The sequence below is a fragment of the Cetorhinus maximus genome, chromosome 10 (assembly GCF_964194155.1).
Source record: "Cetorhinus maximus chromosome 10, sCetMax3.hap1.1, whole genome shotgun sequence".
NCBI classification, from domain to species: domain Eukaryota; kingdom Metazoa; phylum Chordata; class Chondrichthyes; order Lamniformes; family Cetorhinidae; genus Cetorhinus; species Cetorhinus maximus.
Genome location: NC_135888.1, coordinates 61,780,448 through 61,799,976, shown reverse-complemented (window position 1 = coordinate 61,799,976; position 19,529 = coordinate 61,780,448). Strand labels below are relative to the sequence as shown.

The following is a 19,529-nucleotide window of genomic DNA, read 5'->3' as shown; positions in this document are numbered from 1 at the left end:
ACTGCAGACTCTGAATGGCATCAACAGTCTTATTCTCAATAAGTTCCATAGTAGCGGAAATATTAATAATGGCCTTTTCCAGCTCTGAGACCCCTAGACCTGGAATGTGGGCCCGGACAAACTTGTGGAATCCGGTGTTACGGGTAACAAGCGGGTTCCAGGTCGATCATTTATGACACCTCACAGGCCCTAGATAGTTGTGGAGAGAGTGGATGGCAAGGCGCTTGACCCCAAAGGCCTCAGGGACAATATAGCTAATGGTGCAGGTGCCTGCCCAATCAACAGGGAGGGTTTTGTACACCATGTTTCCACAAAGCCAAAATGAGCCATTGCGGACAAGGGTAGGGTACCAATAAGTGGAATTTTGGCAAAAGTTAAGCTACTTCCAGACGAAAGAAAAATTCGTCTGAGCATACCAGCGGATGCGGCAGGTCTGACTGAGCTGCAACGTTTGCAGGGCCAACAAGTCAGGGCAACCAGACTGATTTTTGTAATTGAAAGGCCCAGATTCTTCAGTGTAGCAGCCACTAGAGGTCCAAGTGGAGGTGGAATTATCTGAGGTGAGATTGTATGATCGTTGGCAATCACACCCATTCACGTTAAAATATGTGAGATTAGCCTCAGATCTCGGGACCTGCGAAAGACATACCGTCTCATTGGCCTTGCACTCCCAAAAGGTGGTCATAGGACCAGACTGGTTGTGGAACTGAAATTGACCCTCCTGGTAGTCATAATCAGCAAGGTAGGCACAAGAACCCAATGGCAATTTACCCACCCGAGTACTACCCTTGGTATAATTTCTCCTGACGTATAGCCAGGCCGGCCCCTTAATGACCACAAAGGTGGGCTCCCATCTCCAAATGGGCGTTCGATGAATGAGGGCCCCTGTATTACCTAGGGACCATGTGGAATCTGAGGGGAAAGCCAAAAAATGCATCTCTGAGGAGAGGTTAATGGGAAAATGAGTACAAATCCAACATTTAGTTCAATTGACTTGCGAGGCAATGGCCTGCATTCGTTGAACCGCAGAATTGGTAGTCCATGCCCCCGCAAGGACCACGCAGGACAGGATCCAAATCAGAGTCCACATTCTGACGGCTCAGTCGAAGTTCCTGTTCAAGCACTTCCGTCCGAGGTCAGCTTCCGCTTGACGTGCGAGGCGTGGATCCACAAAGGTCGTCCTTCAGCCTTCACGGCCGTATGGGTGGAAAGGTCCCTCCCATTGAGGTTCTAAACAGTTCTTTCTCCTGAAGGTCTTAACCAGGACTAGGTCTCCGGGCTGGTATTGATGGTAATCTTCAATGGTGGGCTTTTTCTGAGCTTCTACTACCTGTGCATGCAAGCTTTGGAGAGAATTAGTAAGCACTATACAGTATGTAATCATTCCCTCATCCACAGCATGGATGTCCATTTCCCTAGCAGACAAAGGTGGGGCCACTGGGAGGCGCATGGGACGTCCCATTACAACGTCATGAGGGGAAAGGGATGTGGTACGGTTAGGCTGAGAGTGCATAGTCATGAGCGCCAAGGGTAGAGCTTCAGGCCATTTCAAACCGGTTTCTTCACATAATTTAGCTAGTTTGTTTTTGAATACCATTTTGTCTTTCCATCGCTCCAGTAGACTGAGGGTGGTATGGGCAGGAAAGGTGATGTTTGCATTGTAAGGCCTTCAACAGTTCCTTTATCACTTTAGCGATAAAATGAGGTCCATTATCACTTGATAAAATCTCTGGTATCCCAAACCTGGGTATATATTCACGCAACAACAATTTTGCAACAATAACAGCTTCATTCCGTCGGGTGGGATACGCCTCCACCCATCGCGAGAACAAACATACTATAACTAAAACATAATTATACCCCATACATTTAGGCATTTGTATAAAGTCCATTTGTAAATGTACAAATGGGCCCCATGGCTGGGGTCCCGTACCAGCAGTCACTGTGAGCATCTTGCCTGGGTTATGACGTTGACAAAGCAGACATTGTGAAGCTATTTTAGCTGCCATGGTGAAAAACCCAGGCACAAACCACATCTGCTGTGCCATTCTGTTCATCCCCCCTTTGCCCGCATGGGTAAATTAATGTAACATGTGGGCAATCCAGGGCAGGAGTGAAGCAGGGGCAACTGCACGGCCATCAGAAGAAATCCAGAAGCCGTCAGAGCGTTGTGCGCACGATGCTTGAGTCCAACTGTGTTGTTCACGGTAGATGCCTGGACTGCAAGTGAATAAGATCAGTTAGACTAGCTACAGGAGAAGGAGTTGCAGCCTGATAACAAAGGGGAACCACAGACCCAGTGAGTCCGGCAGGTGGAACCTCCAAGAAACTGTTGGAGATTAATCACACCGAGGCATAATTTCGTACGTAGAACCCCATTTATTAATTGTGCACAAGGGAGACAGCACAATGAGAGCTACTGTACCGTCTCGTAGCAGAATACACGCAGACTTGTTAAAAGCATTTATACAGCCAATCAGTAAATTTTGCACAAACCTATCCGTTTATTTGCATAAGTTAACTGAACAATCCATGTTCCAGTAAATTTCCATTTCCCTCACAACAGATGTTTGGTTACGCAGTTGCTTATCACAACCCTGATTACATTCGGCCTGAGAAAGAACAAAATGGAATGTCTCAGGGCTCATCCTACAACTGTGGTCAGACAAGATGGTATTGTTTCTCAAGGTTGGAGTATTTTTCTCTTAGGCCTAGGCATACAATTCAACTTCTCCATTAACCCTTCCAGCACCAAATGGGTTCCCTGTAGTTGCCTAGGCCACCACAGGCCTGGAGGGAACTTGGAAGTGTGAGGTCTCAAGTACTGTGAGGGAGGATGTCCAATGACATATTATGCAGGTAATCAGGAAAGGCACTCATCCCCTGGACCAAGCTGTCCATTGCCTCTCTTTCGCTGGTAGGTTTCTCAAGGCTCAGGAAGCCCGGCTGGTCAGAGTTCAATTTGAAATGGTGTATATGAGGCACATGTTTAAATTTTAAACCTGTCACCTGGGAATGGGTTGTGTCCCCCCACAAGCCCCAGCCCACCCCTCCGCTATTGAAACTGGAAATGGGTGGGCTGAAGTCTGGATTCAGATTTTTAACAGTTTAAGCTCCCACCTGACCCACACCCATTTGTTTTTTGGGGTTGGAATCCCAGTGCCCCATTAATAGGTTTGTTATAAATTGAGGGTAAATTCAACAAATTGATCCATATCTGCACTTGCCTGGAAGGAAGTGAAATTAGTTGTTGGTGAGTCATTGCCATATGACAGTGCTAAAGGTATTTTTTCTGTGGTGTAAAGTAATTTGTGTATTTGTGGAAACAAGTTCAATACTGGGAATGGTGACATTTTGTAGAAGTTCTCATCTTAATCAGAAATTCCCAGAACACATTTAACAGGCAGCCAAGTAAATAGTGTGCCAAATTGGACCAAGATTTTGTCGAGTGACATGTGATGGAGGCCTGGGAGTGATAGCCAATAGATTTTGTCTCATTCTTTGGGGAAATGTCTTGACTCCACATGGTGGAATAGCATCATTGCTGGTCGGGCACAGTGTAAGGGAATAAACCTGCTTCACTTCTCATTTCTGCAAAGCATAGAATATTCACTGCTAGTAGAAAGTAGAACTATGAATCTGGGTCACTCCTGGTCTCTTCACAGCGTAGGACTGTGAAGCGCTCCTTAAAACTCACCTCTTTGACACTTTATTTTGATTATGCCTCTGTGAAGCACCATAGGATGTTTTTCCATAGTAAAGGCGCTATATGAATGCAAGCTATAATGGTGGCTATCGTACCGGCAGTCGTGTTTCTGGAGAGAAATGTTCAAAGGGATATGGTAGCTATGTAACGTTGATCTCTGAAAGTGAAATAGGTTAGTTTGACCCAGCGCACTTTTCCCATGGTAACTGCAACTGTCTCCGCTTTCCTTAGGAGTTTTTAAAGAAGGAATTCAGTGCGGAAAACATATTATTTTGGCAAGCCTGTGAACGCTTTCAGCAGATCCCAGCAGATGACTTGGACCAAGTAAGTGTTGGCTAATTCTATTTCCTACATTTGCATTTTGTATGTCTTCAACTTTCTTCTTTCTTCCAGAAGGCACCAGCTGAGGTAGGGACGTCTATCTGCTGGCTGTCCTCATGTTGTCTCCCCTAAAGAACACCGATCATGCCCAAGTGTGGACAATGAGGCCCCTGATTTCCTGTTTGATGCAATGACAAGGGATCCTTGACAAAGTGGGACTTTAATCTGCCCCTTGCCTACATTCATGACCTCTGACCCCAGCCCTGGAATTGGGGGTCATTTAAATATTTTGAGTGGGCACTGAAGCTATTTACAGCAATTCCCAGTTCTGGTTAGGATGGGAGAATAGGAACGTAGGAAATGATAGATAACAAAAGGTCAGTGCACCTCCTACCCTGGTAGTCGATCTGATATAAGGGGAGATGATGGTATAGTAGTAAGGTCACTGGACTCGTAATCAGGTCCAAATACCAACACAACAGCTGGTGAAATTTAAGTTCAATTGATAAATTCAACTAATTAATTTTAAACAAACCTGGAATGAAAACTAGTCTCAGTAATAGTGACCATGAAACCCTCATTGATTTATGTAAAAAGCCACCGGGCTCACCAATGCCTTTTACGGAAGGAAGTCTGCTGTCCTGTTTCTTCTGACATTTCTTCCTTCTTTCTTAACCGAGGTTTTCCACCCACGGTGGTTGACAGGGCCCTCAACCATGTCCAGCCCATCTCCCGTGCATCCGCCCTCACACCTTCCTCTCCCTCCCAGAACCATGATAGTGTCCCCCTTGTCCTCATTTATCACTCCACCAGTCTCCGCATTCAAAGGATCATCCTCTGCCATTTCCGCCAACTCCAGCATGATGCCACCACCAAACACATCTTCCCTTCACCCCCCCGGCAGCATTCTGCAGGGATCATTCCCTCCGGGACACCCTGGTCCACTCCTCCATCACCCCCTACACCTCAACCCCCTCCCACGGCACCTTCCCATGCAACTGCAGAAGGTGCAACACCTGCCCCTTTACTTCCCCCCTCCTCACCGTCCAAGGGCCCAAACACTCCTTTCAAGTGAAGCAGCATTTCACTTGCACTTCCCTCAATTTAGTCTACTGCATTTGTTGCTCCCAATGTGGTCTCCTCTACATTGGAGAGACCAAATGCAGACTGGGTGACCACTTTGCAGAACACCTGCGGTCTGTCCACAAGCATGACCCAGACCTCCCTGTCACTTGCCATTTCAACACTCCACCCTGCTCTCATGCCCACATGTCCATCCTTGGCCTGCTGCAATGTTCCAGTGAAGCTCAACGCAAACTGGAGGAACAGCACCTCACCTTCCGATTAGGCACTTTACAGCCTTCCGGACTTAACATTGAGTTCAACAACTTCAGGTCATGAACTCTCTCCTCCATCCCCACCCCCTTTTCCGATGCCCGTTTTTTCTAATAATTTATATATTTTTTAATATATTTTTATTTTCCCACCTATTTCTATTATATTTTTAAATTTATTTCCGTCCATTGTTTTATCTCCACCTTTTAGCCTATTTCGATCCCTTCCCCCACCCCACCCCTGAACAATTGGGCAGGATTTAATGCAGCCCATCATGGTGGAAAACATGGCGGCCAGGCCCACATAATCGCAGGAGAGGGCTTGCCTCAGTCTCCCAGCGGCGGCAAAACCTCCCTGGTTAAGTCGGAGTGGGGAAGGAGCTGGTGGGGGATTCTCGGCCACCACCAGTGGGATATCAATTAGACTCATTAATGAGGCAACTAACACCCATTATTCCTGAGCCCAATGCAATTTAGTATTGGCTCAGGGATTAACTGGGAGCTGCAGAGCTTTCCCGCACCTTCTGAAAGCTGCCCAGCAAACCTTATTGGGTTTGCCAGAGGCTTCCTGGGGTGGGGGGTTTTGTTCCTCGTAGTCAGGAGCTGTGACTGATGAAGAGAACCAGCCAGCGGGAAGGTGGGGGGGAGTGCTGAAAGCCACCCCTCTACCCTTACCTCTGACACCCCCTGTCCGCCATCCCATGACCTCTGTACTGCCATCACCCGCCTATGGTATGGAGTCCCTTGGCAATCTTGGGTCTCTGGTGAGTGCAGTGCTGGCAGCTGCCACTGCTCCTGGTGGTCCTGGTGGCTGAGAAGCTGTCAGCCTCTGATTGGCTGGCAGCTGTTGGCAGGCAGGACTTTCACCGCCGGGGAACTTAATTGCAGGGTAGGCCTGACTGTGACCACATTAGTGCCTGGATGGCACTTGATTCTCTCAGACCTTCCCCACGGAAGTAACGGGGAGTGCCCTGCTGTCCTCTAACCGGCAGGTGAGACCCCCCACCCCCCCGTCAGTCCAACAAAATCTCGGCCATTGTCTCTGCAGTTTAGTCTTGATTTCCATAGATTGATTTGCCAGTTACAGATGGCTGTTTCTGTAACATAGTCAATCGCTTGTTAATGAATTGCACTGCAAAATCTAGCCTTTCAAATTTTATAAATTCAAAGACCTCTGGCAATGCTGGAAAGCAACTACGCTGAGGGGAAAACAACACAATACATCGAATCCCTAATATTTATGTCATCATAATGTCTGGGCAGATGTATTATGTGACTTGCTCCAAATTTGGCATAAATCGTGAGAGGGAGGGAATGGAAAAATCCATTGTCACAGGCTCCACCCCCAACTGTACCCTGGCCTGGATACGGGTGCTGTTTGATCACCTCAGGAGAGCAAATTTATGGTTGGCTTTGGGAGTCACAGTGAATCTTGATTCTTTCCTCTCCAACCACCCACCCATGAGCAGCCTCGGGTTTGAGAGCAGGAAACCTGTCTGTTTCTCCATCTACTGGCTTGCCTCCAAGAGTGGAGTTGAGACCACAATCAGGTCAGCCATGATCTTATTGCATGGTGGAGCAGGCTCGAGGGGCCGAATGGCTCCTAATCTGTGTGTTCGTATGTGAGATGCTGAAGACAGCTGCCGCGTCAATATTGTGCCTTTCAGCAACAAAGGATGTCCCGAAGTGCTTCACAATTACTCTACTTTTGAAATGTAGTCATTATTGTAAAGTAGGAAACCTGGCAACCAAAACAAGATACCACAACTACAATGTGATGAATAACCAGATCATATGTTCTCTTCACTGATGTTGGTTGAGGGGAAATATTGTCCAGGACACCAGGGAGGACACTGTTGCTACCAAAGCAAAACACCGCAGACGCTAAAAATCTGAAAAATAAAAGGAGAATGTCTGAAATATTCATAATGTGAAGCTGCATCTCTGGAGAGAGAGAAACAGAATTAACGTTTCAGGTTGATGACCTTTCATCAGAACTTGGAAACTTCCAAGTGCAGCGGGTTTTATACCAGGCAGGGAAAGGAGGGAAGGGGTGGTGTTGGGGGTATGTTGTTGGTGGTGTGATGGAGTGGTGGCAGTGGGCAGCAGGAGTAAGAACAAAAGGGTATGTCTGTGATAGGGCAGAAGGAGAGATAAAATGACAAAAGGATGGTGCAGGCAAAAGGAGATGGTCGTGGAACAAGTAAAAAAACAAAAGATGTGATTAAAGGAGGTGTAAATGGGAAAAGCAGAATCATTACCAATAGGTGCTATCTAAAAACAAGAGAAAACACAAAACACATCAAAACAAAGGGAGCAGAGGCTATGATCAGAAATTATTGAACTCAACATTGAGTTTGAAAGGTTGTAAAGTGCAGAATCAAAAGATGAGGTACCATTCCTTGAGTTTCCATTGAGCTTCATTGCGACGGTGTAGGAGACCAAGGACAGAGATGTCAGGGTGGGAATGTGTGGAAAATTAAAATGACAAGTGGACGGAAGCTCATGGTCACGCTTGTGGACTGAATGGATGTGTTCCACAAAGTGGCCACCCAATCTCCCTAACGTAGAGCAGACTGCACTGTGAACAGCGAAATACACTAACTTGAAAGAAATACGACTAAATCACTGTTTCACCTGGAAGGAGTGCTTGGGGCTGCGGACAGTGAGAAGGATGGAGGAATAAGGGCAAGGACTGCATCTCCTATGCTTGCGTGGGAAGGTGCCATGAGAAGGGGACAGGGTGTTGGAGTGGGAATGTCCCTTTGGAATGCTAAATAGGGAGAGGAGGTGAATGTGTGTTTGGTGGTGGCATCATGCTGGAGGTGGCAGAAATGGCAGAGAATGACCTGTTGAATGTGAAGGCTGGTGGGGTGGAGGGTGAGGACAAGGGAAACTATAATGGTTCTGTGGGAGCTGGAAAAAGGGATGAGAGCAGAGGTGTGAGAAATGGAGCAGACGTGGTTGAGAGCCCTGTCAACTATGGTGGAGGACGGAAGGAGGAATCCTCAGTTGAAGATAAAAGGGCATATTGGTAACATTGGTATGAAAGCTTGCAATGTCAGAACAGATATGATGGAGTTTAAGAAACTGGAAGAATGGAATAGTGTCCTTCCAGGAAGCAGAGTGTGAGGAAGTGTAGTTGTGGTAACTGTGAGAGTAGCTGGGCTTATTGAAGCTATCTCATTATTGTTTATTAATAGTATATTTTTATATATCTCCTTATTTCTCAGGTATAACTCCCAGCATTACATGAATGGCGTTGTTTTGACCTCTTTCTCTTTGTTCTTGTGTTAAGCTGTCAAAGATTGCTAGTGAGATCTACAGCACGTACCTGTCCAGCAACTCCCTCAGCCCCATCAACATCGACGGGCAGGCACAACTGGAGGAGGATGTTCTCAATGACCCCACGTCGGATATGTTCAAAGCACAACAGCTTCAGGTAGTCTCTTCCAGGCTTTGTCTCATTCTACCACATGATCAAGTGTCAAACTTTCAGGAGGTTAAGTCAACTCTGGTATTAGTCTGCAGTCTTAGAGCCAATACTTTTAGGAAGAGTTTGTGTGTGAAACCTTTACTGGGCTTCATACTTCCTGGTTGGGGCATGCCCATTGTGCACAGAACCCATTTCAGCCTGAAAATCAGCAGAGGAATCTTTCTGCCGCAAAGTTTTAAGAACCTAAAGATTGCAGGAGCAATATTGGATAATTTCATTTTACTTATACCGAACCAATCTTTGACCATGTCTGCTCTTGCAGGTAAACAGCCACCATCTATCCCATCAGACTAGATGTCAGCCATAGCTCAGTGGCAGCATCCCCACCTCAGAGTCAGACATTCATGGATTCAACCCCCGCTCCAGAGACTTAAGTACATCATTTCGGCTGAGTATACAGTGCAATACAAGGGAATGCTGTATTGTAGGAGGTGACATCTTTTCAAGGGATGTTGAACCAAGGCGCTGTCTCGTCTTTACTGTGGATGTAAAAGACCCTATTGCATTGTTTTGCAGAGGAGCAGGAGGTTTAACCCCAGTGTCCTGCCCAATATTTTATCCTCAACCAACATCTTTAAAACAGATTATCTGGCTATTTATCACACTGCTATTTGTGGGAGCTTGCTGTATGCAAATTGGCTGCCAGGATTCCTACATCACAACAGTGACTGCACTTCAGAAGTACTTCACTGGTTCTGAAAAATTGCAGCAAAGTGCAGAATAGATAAATGCAGGACATTGCACAATTCCAGCAGATGATTTTCCATCGCTGGACAGAAAATTATAGGCTGAGGGCTCCACCAAAGTAGAAAATCTCTGCAGTTAATTAGGTTTTTCTTCTCACATTGGAACTCAGTTTAAGAATCATAGAATCATGCAGCACCGAGTGGGGGCATTTGGCCTGTTATACCTGTGCAAAAGATCTAACTTATTAGCCCCATTTCACTGACCTTTCCCCAAAGACATGCAAATTTTTCTTGACTAAGTATTCATCCAATTTCATTTGAAAATTTTAATTAAATCTGCTTCCACTACCCTTTCACATTCTAGATCATCACAATTTGTTGCATTTTTTTTCCTCATAGCATTTCTGTTTCTTTTGCTAACTACCTTAAATCTGCTTCATCCGGTTAGTGATGTTTCTCCTTATTTACTCTATCAAAATCGTATGATTTTGAACACCTCTATCAAATCTCTTCTTCACCTTCTCTGCTCTAAGGAGAACAAAAGATTCCTTCTATCTCTCCTCTGCACCCATCCCCCCCTAAAGCTTTGTCATCCTTCATAAAGTGCAGTGCCCAGAATTGAACACAATATTCCAACTGAGGCCGAACTAGTGTTTAGTAATGCTTCAGCATAACTCTCATGCTTTTGTACTTTATGCCTTGCTACAAAAATGAGTCATTTTTACACACACATATATATATATATATATATATCAAAAAGGGCAGTGGTCTTAATACTGACCGCTGGGGAACAACATTTGAAAACGGCCATTCACCACTACACTTTGCTTTCTGTCCCTTAGCTAAATATGTATCCAAGCTGCCACTGTACTTTTAGCCCCATGCAATTTATTTTTGCTTGCAAGTCTATTGTGTGGGGGCACTTTGTCAAAAGCATTCTGAAAATCCATCTACATAACATCAGTTGTATTTTTTTAAAACCTCCTGAATTTGACATACTCACCTTGGTTCTTTAGTTTATTATGAACCTTACCTTTGTTGTAAGTTCCTTTTTCTGCTTTACTGCAACTTCTAAATCTTTAATCATCCAGGAAACTTCAGTTTGGATGTCCTACTTTTCCCCTTTATGGAAATCTGCCACTTCTGTGCCTGAACTATCGCCTCTCTAAAGGGCTCTCTTTGTTCAGTTACAGTTTTATGTAAGCATTTTTGTTTCAAATCCATCTGAGCCAGATCCCTTTTTAGCTCATTGAAATTAACTCTCCACCTGTTAAGTAGTTTTAGGTCTGATGTTTTTTTTTCATTCATTCATGGGTTGTGATTGTCACTGGCGAGGCCAGCATTTATTGCCCATCCCTAATTGCCCTTGAGAGTGTGGTGGTGATCTGCCTTCTTGAACTTCTGCAGCCCATAAGTTGTAGGTATATGCATAGTGCAGCCAGGGAGGGAGTTCCATGTCCTTTACATGAGTTATTCTAAACTTGACAATATTATGATCACTGTTCCTCAAATTTTCTTCCATTGAAACATGGTCCACTTCATTCTTCAGAGACCCAGAACTGCTTCCTTCCTCGTTCTTTCCTCAGAAAGTTTTCTTTTACACGTTTCAGGAATTCCTCCCCCTTCTTGCCCTTTACACTGTCTGTATTAGGATAACTGAAATCCCCCATTATCACTAAAGTTCTTCCATCTTTCTGTTATTTGCCTGCAAATTTGCTCCTCCATCTCCTTCCCAATATTTGGTAGCCTAAGGCATACACCTAGTAGCATAATAGCTCCTCTATTATTCTTTAATTCTTTAATTAGATTTTGGATTTACAACACTACATTATATTTCCCTCTTTACAGATCTTTAATCTGATGAAGTTTGACAGCTATACACGTTTTGTGAAATCCCCACTTTACCGGCAGTGTGTGTTGGCAGAGGTCGAGGGTCAACCACTGCCTGGTAGTAACTCACAGGGGAGCTTTCTGACCTTGGAATACAGACCTGCCAAGGAGAGTGTGAGCCCCTGTGACTCCAAGAAGGTAAGGTCCAATCCCTAACAGGGGATGATGGAGAATCTGACACAACCTTTAACTTACAGCTCCTTGGGTACTTCTAGTAAATTAACTTGCAGCACTGAAAACCACATCATCCTCCTTGGTGCTCCTTTTAATTTTATGCAGCATACCAATGGTAGTATGTTCACTTTAACAGGTTAAATTCCACTCTGCTCTATTTGGATGTACCTAAACCTTGGCTCTTGCCAATCTATGACCTAGCATTGCAGTGGGCAGGGTGTGTTACAACAGAGATAGTGGGCATTCCATATCAGGCCAGTGGAATTTTCTTATGTGGATAAAGTCTTGGAGAAGTCTCTTAAGCACTGAATGGGCCTGATTTTGCTGGAAAGCCTGCCCTGTTAGTTAGACTTGTTCGCACATGCTTAGGTTTTACAAATTTTTGTTGGAAGTGTGAGCTGATGGCAAGAACAACAGGACAGTTCTGATCATTGTGAACAACAGGACAAACAGTGTGTCACCTTTATAAATGAAAATTGGAGATTGAGAAATAAAGAAAGGAGGGTAAATTAAAATGGGTGAATTTAATGTCAAATCATGTACAGAAAAGAAATACAGAGAGGGAAAGATTGGATTTAAGCAAGAAAACAAAAAAAGAGGCAGAAAAGAAAAGTGAGAAAAAAACTAAAAATTCAAAATTTGAATTTTAAAATCTCCAACCTGAAGGAATGTGAGTCCACACTTATACATTTTTCTTTCTAGACGGGAAATTGATTGGCAGCCAACAACAATTACTGGGTTGTTAAAAGAGTATTTACACTTTTAGTTTCTGGACTTAACTTTCTGTGGTGAGTTTAATGGGAATTTACCTGTAAATCCAGCAACTTCCCAAAGCACATCACTGATGCCATTTTGAAAGGTGTAAATTGTCCAGCAGTTTGTGACGCTTCGCATTCCACATCTGTGCTGTGATTGGGTGAATTTCAGGAAGCTAAGCATGGATACCATAGCTTATTTCTTTACAGGGCTTTTTGGCAGGTGCTCCATCAGGCAGCCGATTGAACTGTTTTGTTGAACCTTTCATCATTTTATTCTCTGGTGGACAAGTGTTTTCTCTTCTTCACTATGAGTTGCTGGCTGATTTGCGCATTAATAATGGTGTGTATCATTCATAGCCCTTTATTTATTCAACTAAATTTGCCCCATGTCTTTTTCGTATGGCACACATTTGATTGAGCCCAGATGAGACAGATTAGGCATTGAAACACTTTCACTTCCTGTGAGCAGGCGATAATCATGATGATGTATCTTTTACTGTCCTGTAGCAGAAGAAGAAGCTGAAGTCAGGAAAGTCTTTCAGCGGTATTCCACTGGACAGCTATGTTAGAAAAGGAGGAAACCTGGAAAAACAGATCCGGAGGAGTAAAAGTAAACCGCATCGGAAGAACGAGAAAAGAGATTCCTTAGGAGGTTAGTCATGAAAACTACTTAATAAGTGGATTATAGTGTGGTGTAGTATGATGTAATGGGTTGTAATACAATGTAAGAGGTAACAGTTGTCTGTAATAGGGTAAATGTGATATAATGGATCACAATGCAATTCAATGGAGTACAATGAGTTATAATGAATTGCAATGCAGTTCATGATATGCTACAGGATACAAAGGGATTTTCTCATTCGTTAACAGATCTTGTTGTTTTAAAGTAAATATGATGACCTCTCACATCTAGCATGTTAGAGGACAATTTACTTCTGATTTCTAAGTATATATTTTTCCTAATTTTCTACCTCTTCATTCTCTCCTGAACATGGTAGCCTAAACTAGGGTACAGTTCCACAGGCACCAACTACCCTTGATATCCCACTAATATTGTCAGGCTAATCAACCATATAGGGCATAGCATCGCATCCTTATTCTGCATCACCTGTCATTGAACTGAGCTATTCTAGCAATATTGCAATAACAGTTGATTTTTATGTTGTGTACGGTGGATTATCTTCACTGTCAGCTCTGTTGCTGCCTTGGAATGGACTCCATAACAAACAAATTACATCCTATCCACTACCTTAAATATCCACCCCCTCGACCTGCTGTGTGCACTATCTCACTCAGGTTTCTTTGACAGCACCTTCCAAACCCGCAACCTTCACCACTGAAAGGACTAGGGGATGGGAATACCATCAACTCCAAGTTCCTGTCCAAGTCACATACAACTCAGATTTGAAAATAAACTGCCGTTCCTTCATCGTTGCTGGGTCAAACTCCTGGAAATCGCTACCTAACAGAAGCGTGGGAGTACCTTCATCACATGGACAGCAGTGGTTCAGGAAGGTGACTTGCCATCAGCTTCTCGAGGGAGCTAGGAATGAGCAATAAATGTCAGCCTTCTGATGCCAAAATCATGAGATGATTGCTTTTAAAAAGGTCAAAGCTTTCGTATAGCCATTAACCTCTCTGTCAGGAAGTCAGCTTGAAGTTTCAACTGGCTATGCTTGCCCACCTCAACACTCCTAGTGGAGTAACAGCACTCATAGACCGCACAAGTTGGAGATATTGCAACAGAACAATCACCCGTTACCAAACCACTTTGAACACAGCTCCCTGTTACAGTTAAACAGAAAATGCTGGAACTACTCAGCAGGCCAGGCAGCATCTGCGGAGAGAAAAACAGATAATGTTTCAATTTCTCTCCCCAGATGCTACCTGACCTGCTGAATATTTCCAACATTTTTTGCCTTCATTTCAGATTTGCAGCATCTGCAGTATTTTGCTTTTGTGTTATATTGTCCTCCATTACATTTAACGGAGAGGACTTTCCCAGCTTTTATGTGTATCGTTTTTTTGCCAGTTGTTTTCAAATTCTAAACACCAAAAATACTTATTATGACAATCAAGGTTTTTTTAATCAAAAACAGAATTACCTGGAAAAACTCAGCAGGTCTGGCAGCATCGGTGGAGAAGAAATCAGTTAACGTTTCGAGCCTTCACGGCCCTTCGGCAGAACCGAAGCTTTTTGTTTTTATCTCAAGGTTTTTTTAATGCCTTTCCCCACCTCCCAATCTGTTTGGTGTCAGTGATTGCTCAGCTGGTGACGCCCTCACCCCTGAGTCAGATAGGTTGTGGGTTTTAGCTCCACTCTTGAGAACTGAACACACAATGCAGACTGACAGCCCAGTCCAATGCAGAGGAAGTGCTGCGCTATCTGAGGTCCAATCTTTCAGATGAACTATTAAATCGAGGCCCCGTCAATCCTCTTGGGTGAACCTAAAAATCTATTTGAAGAAGATCAAGGAAAGTTTTCCTGATGTCCTGGACCAATATATATTCCTGAACCAGCAGCAATTAACCTGATCAGCAACCTTTTATGGGGTGTGTCTGGCATGCTCTTTAAGTGTGGAGAGGACCATTGTCCAGACTGATCTTGTCCCCATCCATCCCCACAAGAGAGAGTCACTGGGAATAATTTGGTAGCCTACCAATCAGCTATCTTAGTTGAGATTATCTAGTTTGTTGTGGACCAAGGATGGATCCATCTTGGTGGTCTATGCAACTTAATACCAAATAGAAGGTGGCTTCACCCACTCACCCATCAGGGAAACTAATTGATGCTTTTTATAACTTGATCTAGGGCATTTGAAACATTTTACCATGTGATTAACAATTCCCTCTCTCTCTTTTTAGTGGACTTTGCAGAAAGTAATGGCCTCTCCCTTTCTCGCCGTGAGTCCCAGGGGTCTGTGTATTCAACAGCCAGCTTGGAACTAGGTTTCCTCAGCTCTCTGCAAGCTAGAACTGAGGTAAGATAAAGGGGGGAAAAAAATGAAATCTGTGTTTCAGGTTACCCAAATCTACGGCAGACGTTGTGGTGGGGGATTGCACTTTGGGTGTGATCGGCAATCTGGGCCAGTTGAACCTAAAACATCATACAGCCAAGGAAGAACAGAACAGCCTTAGTTACATGAGGTGCTGAACCTCGCTTCCAACTTGTTGCATGCCACCCTGACTCAGCAAACCCCCTGGCCTCTCAGCATGTCAATGGCTGAGACTCAGCAGCAGTTGCCCTAAAAAATGCATGTTTGGGATTTGGCCTCCAGCTACTTAAGTGAGTCTGTCCATAGGAATTCTTCAAATGAAATTGGTTTCAAATGGACCAGCCTTGAGGACAGATTATCTACTTATCTGCCTATCAGGCAGTGCATTCCGCAACCTAACCATTCGGCATGTAAAAATATTTTTCTTCATGGTTCCTCTGGGTCTTTGATCAATCAACTTCAATCTCTTAAATGGAGCTTTAGAGAGCTGAAACACTTCAGGTTACATCTCCAGCCTCTGTTGGGGTAGCTAATCTCAGCTGGGGCAATGCCATAGAGCTACGGCTCAATGTTTCAGGGAATACTCAGCCATGTTCCTCTTGATCAGCATACAGTTACAGCAATGGCCTTAGCTGTAGTGCTTGCCAGAAATGAATAACGTGTCCATGCTCATTGTCCAGACTTGTATGTGAAGAATGGACAGTTGGAAAAGTTGTCCATGAATGGACTAGGCTCTCTTAAATGCTCTCTTAACTGGGTCATCCTATACAGCAAGGAATAGGGCATCAGAATTACATTTTGACCCTCCCCCCACCCCACCCGATTTTTTCCTTTAATTTGAATTTTTCTGGGGAGGCCTTTTCTCACACAAAACAAGGAGCCAGTACTTTTTTTATTCATTCATGGGACGTGAGTGTCACTGGTTAAGCCAGCCTTTATTTCCCATTCACAATTGCCCTTGAGAAGGTGGTGGTGAGCTGCCTTCTTGAACCACTGCAGTCTATGTGATGTAGGTACACCCACAGTGCTGTTAGGGAGGGAGTTGCAGGGTTTTGACCCAGCGACAGTGAAGCAACGGCGATATATTTCCAAGTCAGGATGGTGAGTGACTTGGTGGGGAACTTCTAGGTGGTGGTGTTCCCATGTGCCTGCTGCCCTTGTCCTTCTAGATGGTAGCGGTCATGGGTTTTGGAGGTTGATGGATAGTGGAGGCAAAACTTTTGAATCAATTAGACCCTGTTGGATGATGTTGTGGGAAGACTGCATGAAACAAGATGGGTTGAATGGTTTCCTTTATCTATATCTATCTTGAGATCTTACTGCTTTATGGGAAAGTAAATAGTGGTAATGTTAGACAGTAGATTGCATTCAGTAGCTGATAGGTGAATCTGGTTTGTGACAGTGGTTTTTGCAGTTCCAATTTAAAGCTAGCTGAGGTACCAGAACATCCTGCGTGAGTTATTCCCTCATCTTGATGGTAGCTGTCTGTCACACAGCTGATGAAGAACCTCTGAGACTTTGGACATCAGCCGTTAGAAGGCATTGCCTTGAGGCAGGGTGTGAGAACGCATGCTCATGTATTATGGCAGCTCATAACTGAGCCTGTCACAGATTCATTCATCTGATACCTGAACCATGTCTTCAGTCCACTATGACAGTGTTAACAATTAACCAGCAAGTTTGGCTTCCTGTTGAAACCTGGAGGAGGTAGACCTGTCATTGGGAGCTGGAATTTTTAAAAGATTCTTTCCCAGATAACCCTATGGGTCAATGCCCCAATGGACAGGATGTCCCTTAATGAACAAGATACTCGAAGCACCTCTGTTAAGCTGCATTGTCAGGCTAGTCCTTGGACCTAATAGAATATCCCTAGTACCTGGCTCTGCCACCTGTGCCTAGGCTTTCTGGACTTGGGTAAGTGGAATGTGCCATTTCAGGGAGAAAGTGTGCAATACCCAGTGGTCAAATAGAAACAACAGCAACAACAACTTGCATTTGTAAAGCACTTTTAACAAGCATCCATAGGCATTTCATAGGAGTACAATCTGACACCGAGCCTCAAAAGAAGATATTAGGAAGGGTAACTAAAATCTTGGACAGAGGTAGACTTTAATGACGGTATTAAAGAAGGATGGAGAAGTGGACAAATTCACAGAGGCAATTGTAAAGTTTAGGGCCTAGCCGACTAAGGGCATGGCCATACCTGGTGGAGCAAAGCCAGTGGGAACTGCATAATAGTTCAGGATTAGAGGGCCTGTAGGGCTTGAGGTGGTTTTAGCGATAGAGAGGGGGCCCTACAAGACTACTGTGGACTTTCCATTTGCAGTGAAGGGTTTCCAAGCATGGATGATTAGAAAGAAAACTACACTGAGATATATTATGATGGCGTTTTAGCATATTCCGTTGCTCTTGGTTGCAGATTGAGAGACCGAGCCCAGAGATAGAAAAAGAAAAGAAAGTGAAATACTGCTGCGTTTACCTCCCTGACAAAACGGCCTCTTTAGCAATGGTTCGGCCTGGCTTGACCATCCGAGACTTACTGACTGGCGTCTGTGAAAGACATGGGATTCATTTGGCTGCCACAAGTGTCTATCTGGCTGGAAGTGAGAAGGTAAGTTGGCGTTTAACACTTCATGATTTACAGGCCGTTTGATTTTGAGGTAGCTTTCCTTGCTGTCCTCATGGGTAAGTTACTCTGTGGTTTAGGCTTCATATACAGCAGAAGGCCCTGGCTCAGTTCATTAAAACAGCAGTAGGCCATGTAGCCACTCGAGCCTGTTCCATAATTCTATAGATTATGGCTGATCTATACCTCAACTCCCCTTCCCCGCCCTTTCTACAAATCCTCAAGTTAAAATTCTCATCCTCTAACCCCACAACCTTCCAAGATATCTGCACCCCTCCAATGCTGATCTCTTCAGTCTCCCAATTTTAATTGCTCCAGCACTGATGGCCTTGCCTTCACCTGCCTAGGCCTTAAGCTCCCTCCCTAACCCTTTCCACCTCTCTCTGCTCATTTAAGATGTTCCTTAAAACCCATCTCTTTAACAGCCTCAACATCTCTAACGAAGATTTTGGTCATCCACCCTGATCTCTCCTTAAATGGCTCAAATTTGCTCTCCTGTGGAAAAATTTGGCTATTTTAATACATTAAAGGTGCTATATAAAGACAAGTTGTTGTTTTTGTCCTGCATTAAGAAACACACATGTAGACTTTCCCAGGAATGAGGAGCAATTGCCTTTCCAGGCCATTTTTGGTACATTAACTTGAAGGTAGTGCAAGGGTGAGGCAGTGGCATAATGGTATTGTTGCTGGGTTGGTAATCCAGAGACCCAGGGTAATGTTCTAGGGACCTGGGGTTCAAGTCCCACCATGGCAAATATTGGAATTTGAATCCAATAAAAATCTGGAATTAAAAAACTAATGATGACCATGAAACCATTGCTGCTAGTTATAAAAACACTATCTGGTTCACTAATACCCTTACAGGCCTACATGTTGACTCTTAACTAGAGCAAGCTATTCAGTTGTATAATAGCATATTAATAAGGAATGAAATTGGGCAGACCACCTGGCATCACCATGATAATGGCAAACTCAGCTCCATTGATTCTGCAAAGTCCTCCTTACCAACCCACAACCACTACCATCTAGAAAGACAGGGGCAACAGACATATGGGAACATCACCACCTGGAAATTATATCTTCATTGTCACTGGGCCAAAATCCTGGATCTCCCTCCCTAACTGCACTGTGGGTGTACCTACACCACATGGTTCAAGAAGGGATAGACAATAAATGCTGGCCTAGCCAGTGATGCCCACTTCCTGTGAATGAATGAAGTTTGTATCTGTTTTTCATACTAAAAACAAAGCCTTCATGTGCAGAATAAATTAAATCACCCTCTATTGAAAATAATGTATAAACGTATCTATATTTTTATATTAATGATACTAACAGCAGGTTGTGACACAGCCTGAATTATTTGAGTCTACTCCCATTTGTACAGTTTTTACATTCAATCAGTAACTTTTCTAACATACCTAACATATTTAGCTAAAGTTTAGAAATCATAACATTTAACAGTTTAATCAGAGAGTGTTTAGAATCTGGAACTCACTAGTTGAGGTGAACAGCAAAGATACATTTAAGGGGAAGTTAGGTAAT

General features: G+C 44.0%; 1 protein-coding gene across 1 annotated transcript in view; it reads left to right on the top strand.

The window, feature by feature from the left end:
- Window positions 1-19,529, top strand: part of LOC144685724 (regulator of G-protein signaling 14-like) — a 117,661-nt gene that overhangs the window by 75,453 nt on the left and 22,679 nt on the right. The window contains exons 4-9 of the mRNA XM_078550546.1: window positions 3,938-4,030; window positions 8,660-8,803; window positions 11,392-11,571; window positions 12,873-13,017; window positions 15,231-15,346; window positions 17,781-17,972. Coding sequence (XP_078406672.1) covers window positions 3,938-4,030; window positions 8,660-8,803; window positions 11,392-11,571; window positions 12,873-13,017; window positions 15,231-15,346; window positions 17,781-17,972 — 870 coding nt within the window. The remainder of the gene's footprint in view (window positions 1-3,937; window positions 4,031-8,659; window positions 8,804-11,391; window positions 11,572-12,872; window positions 13,018-15,230; window positions 15,347-17,780; window positions 17,973-19,529) is intronic.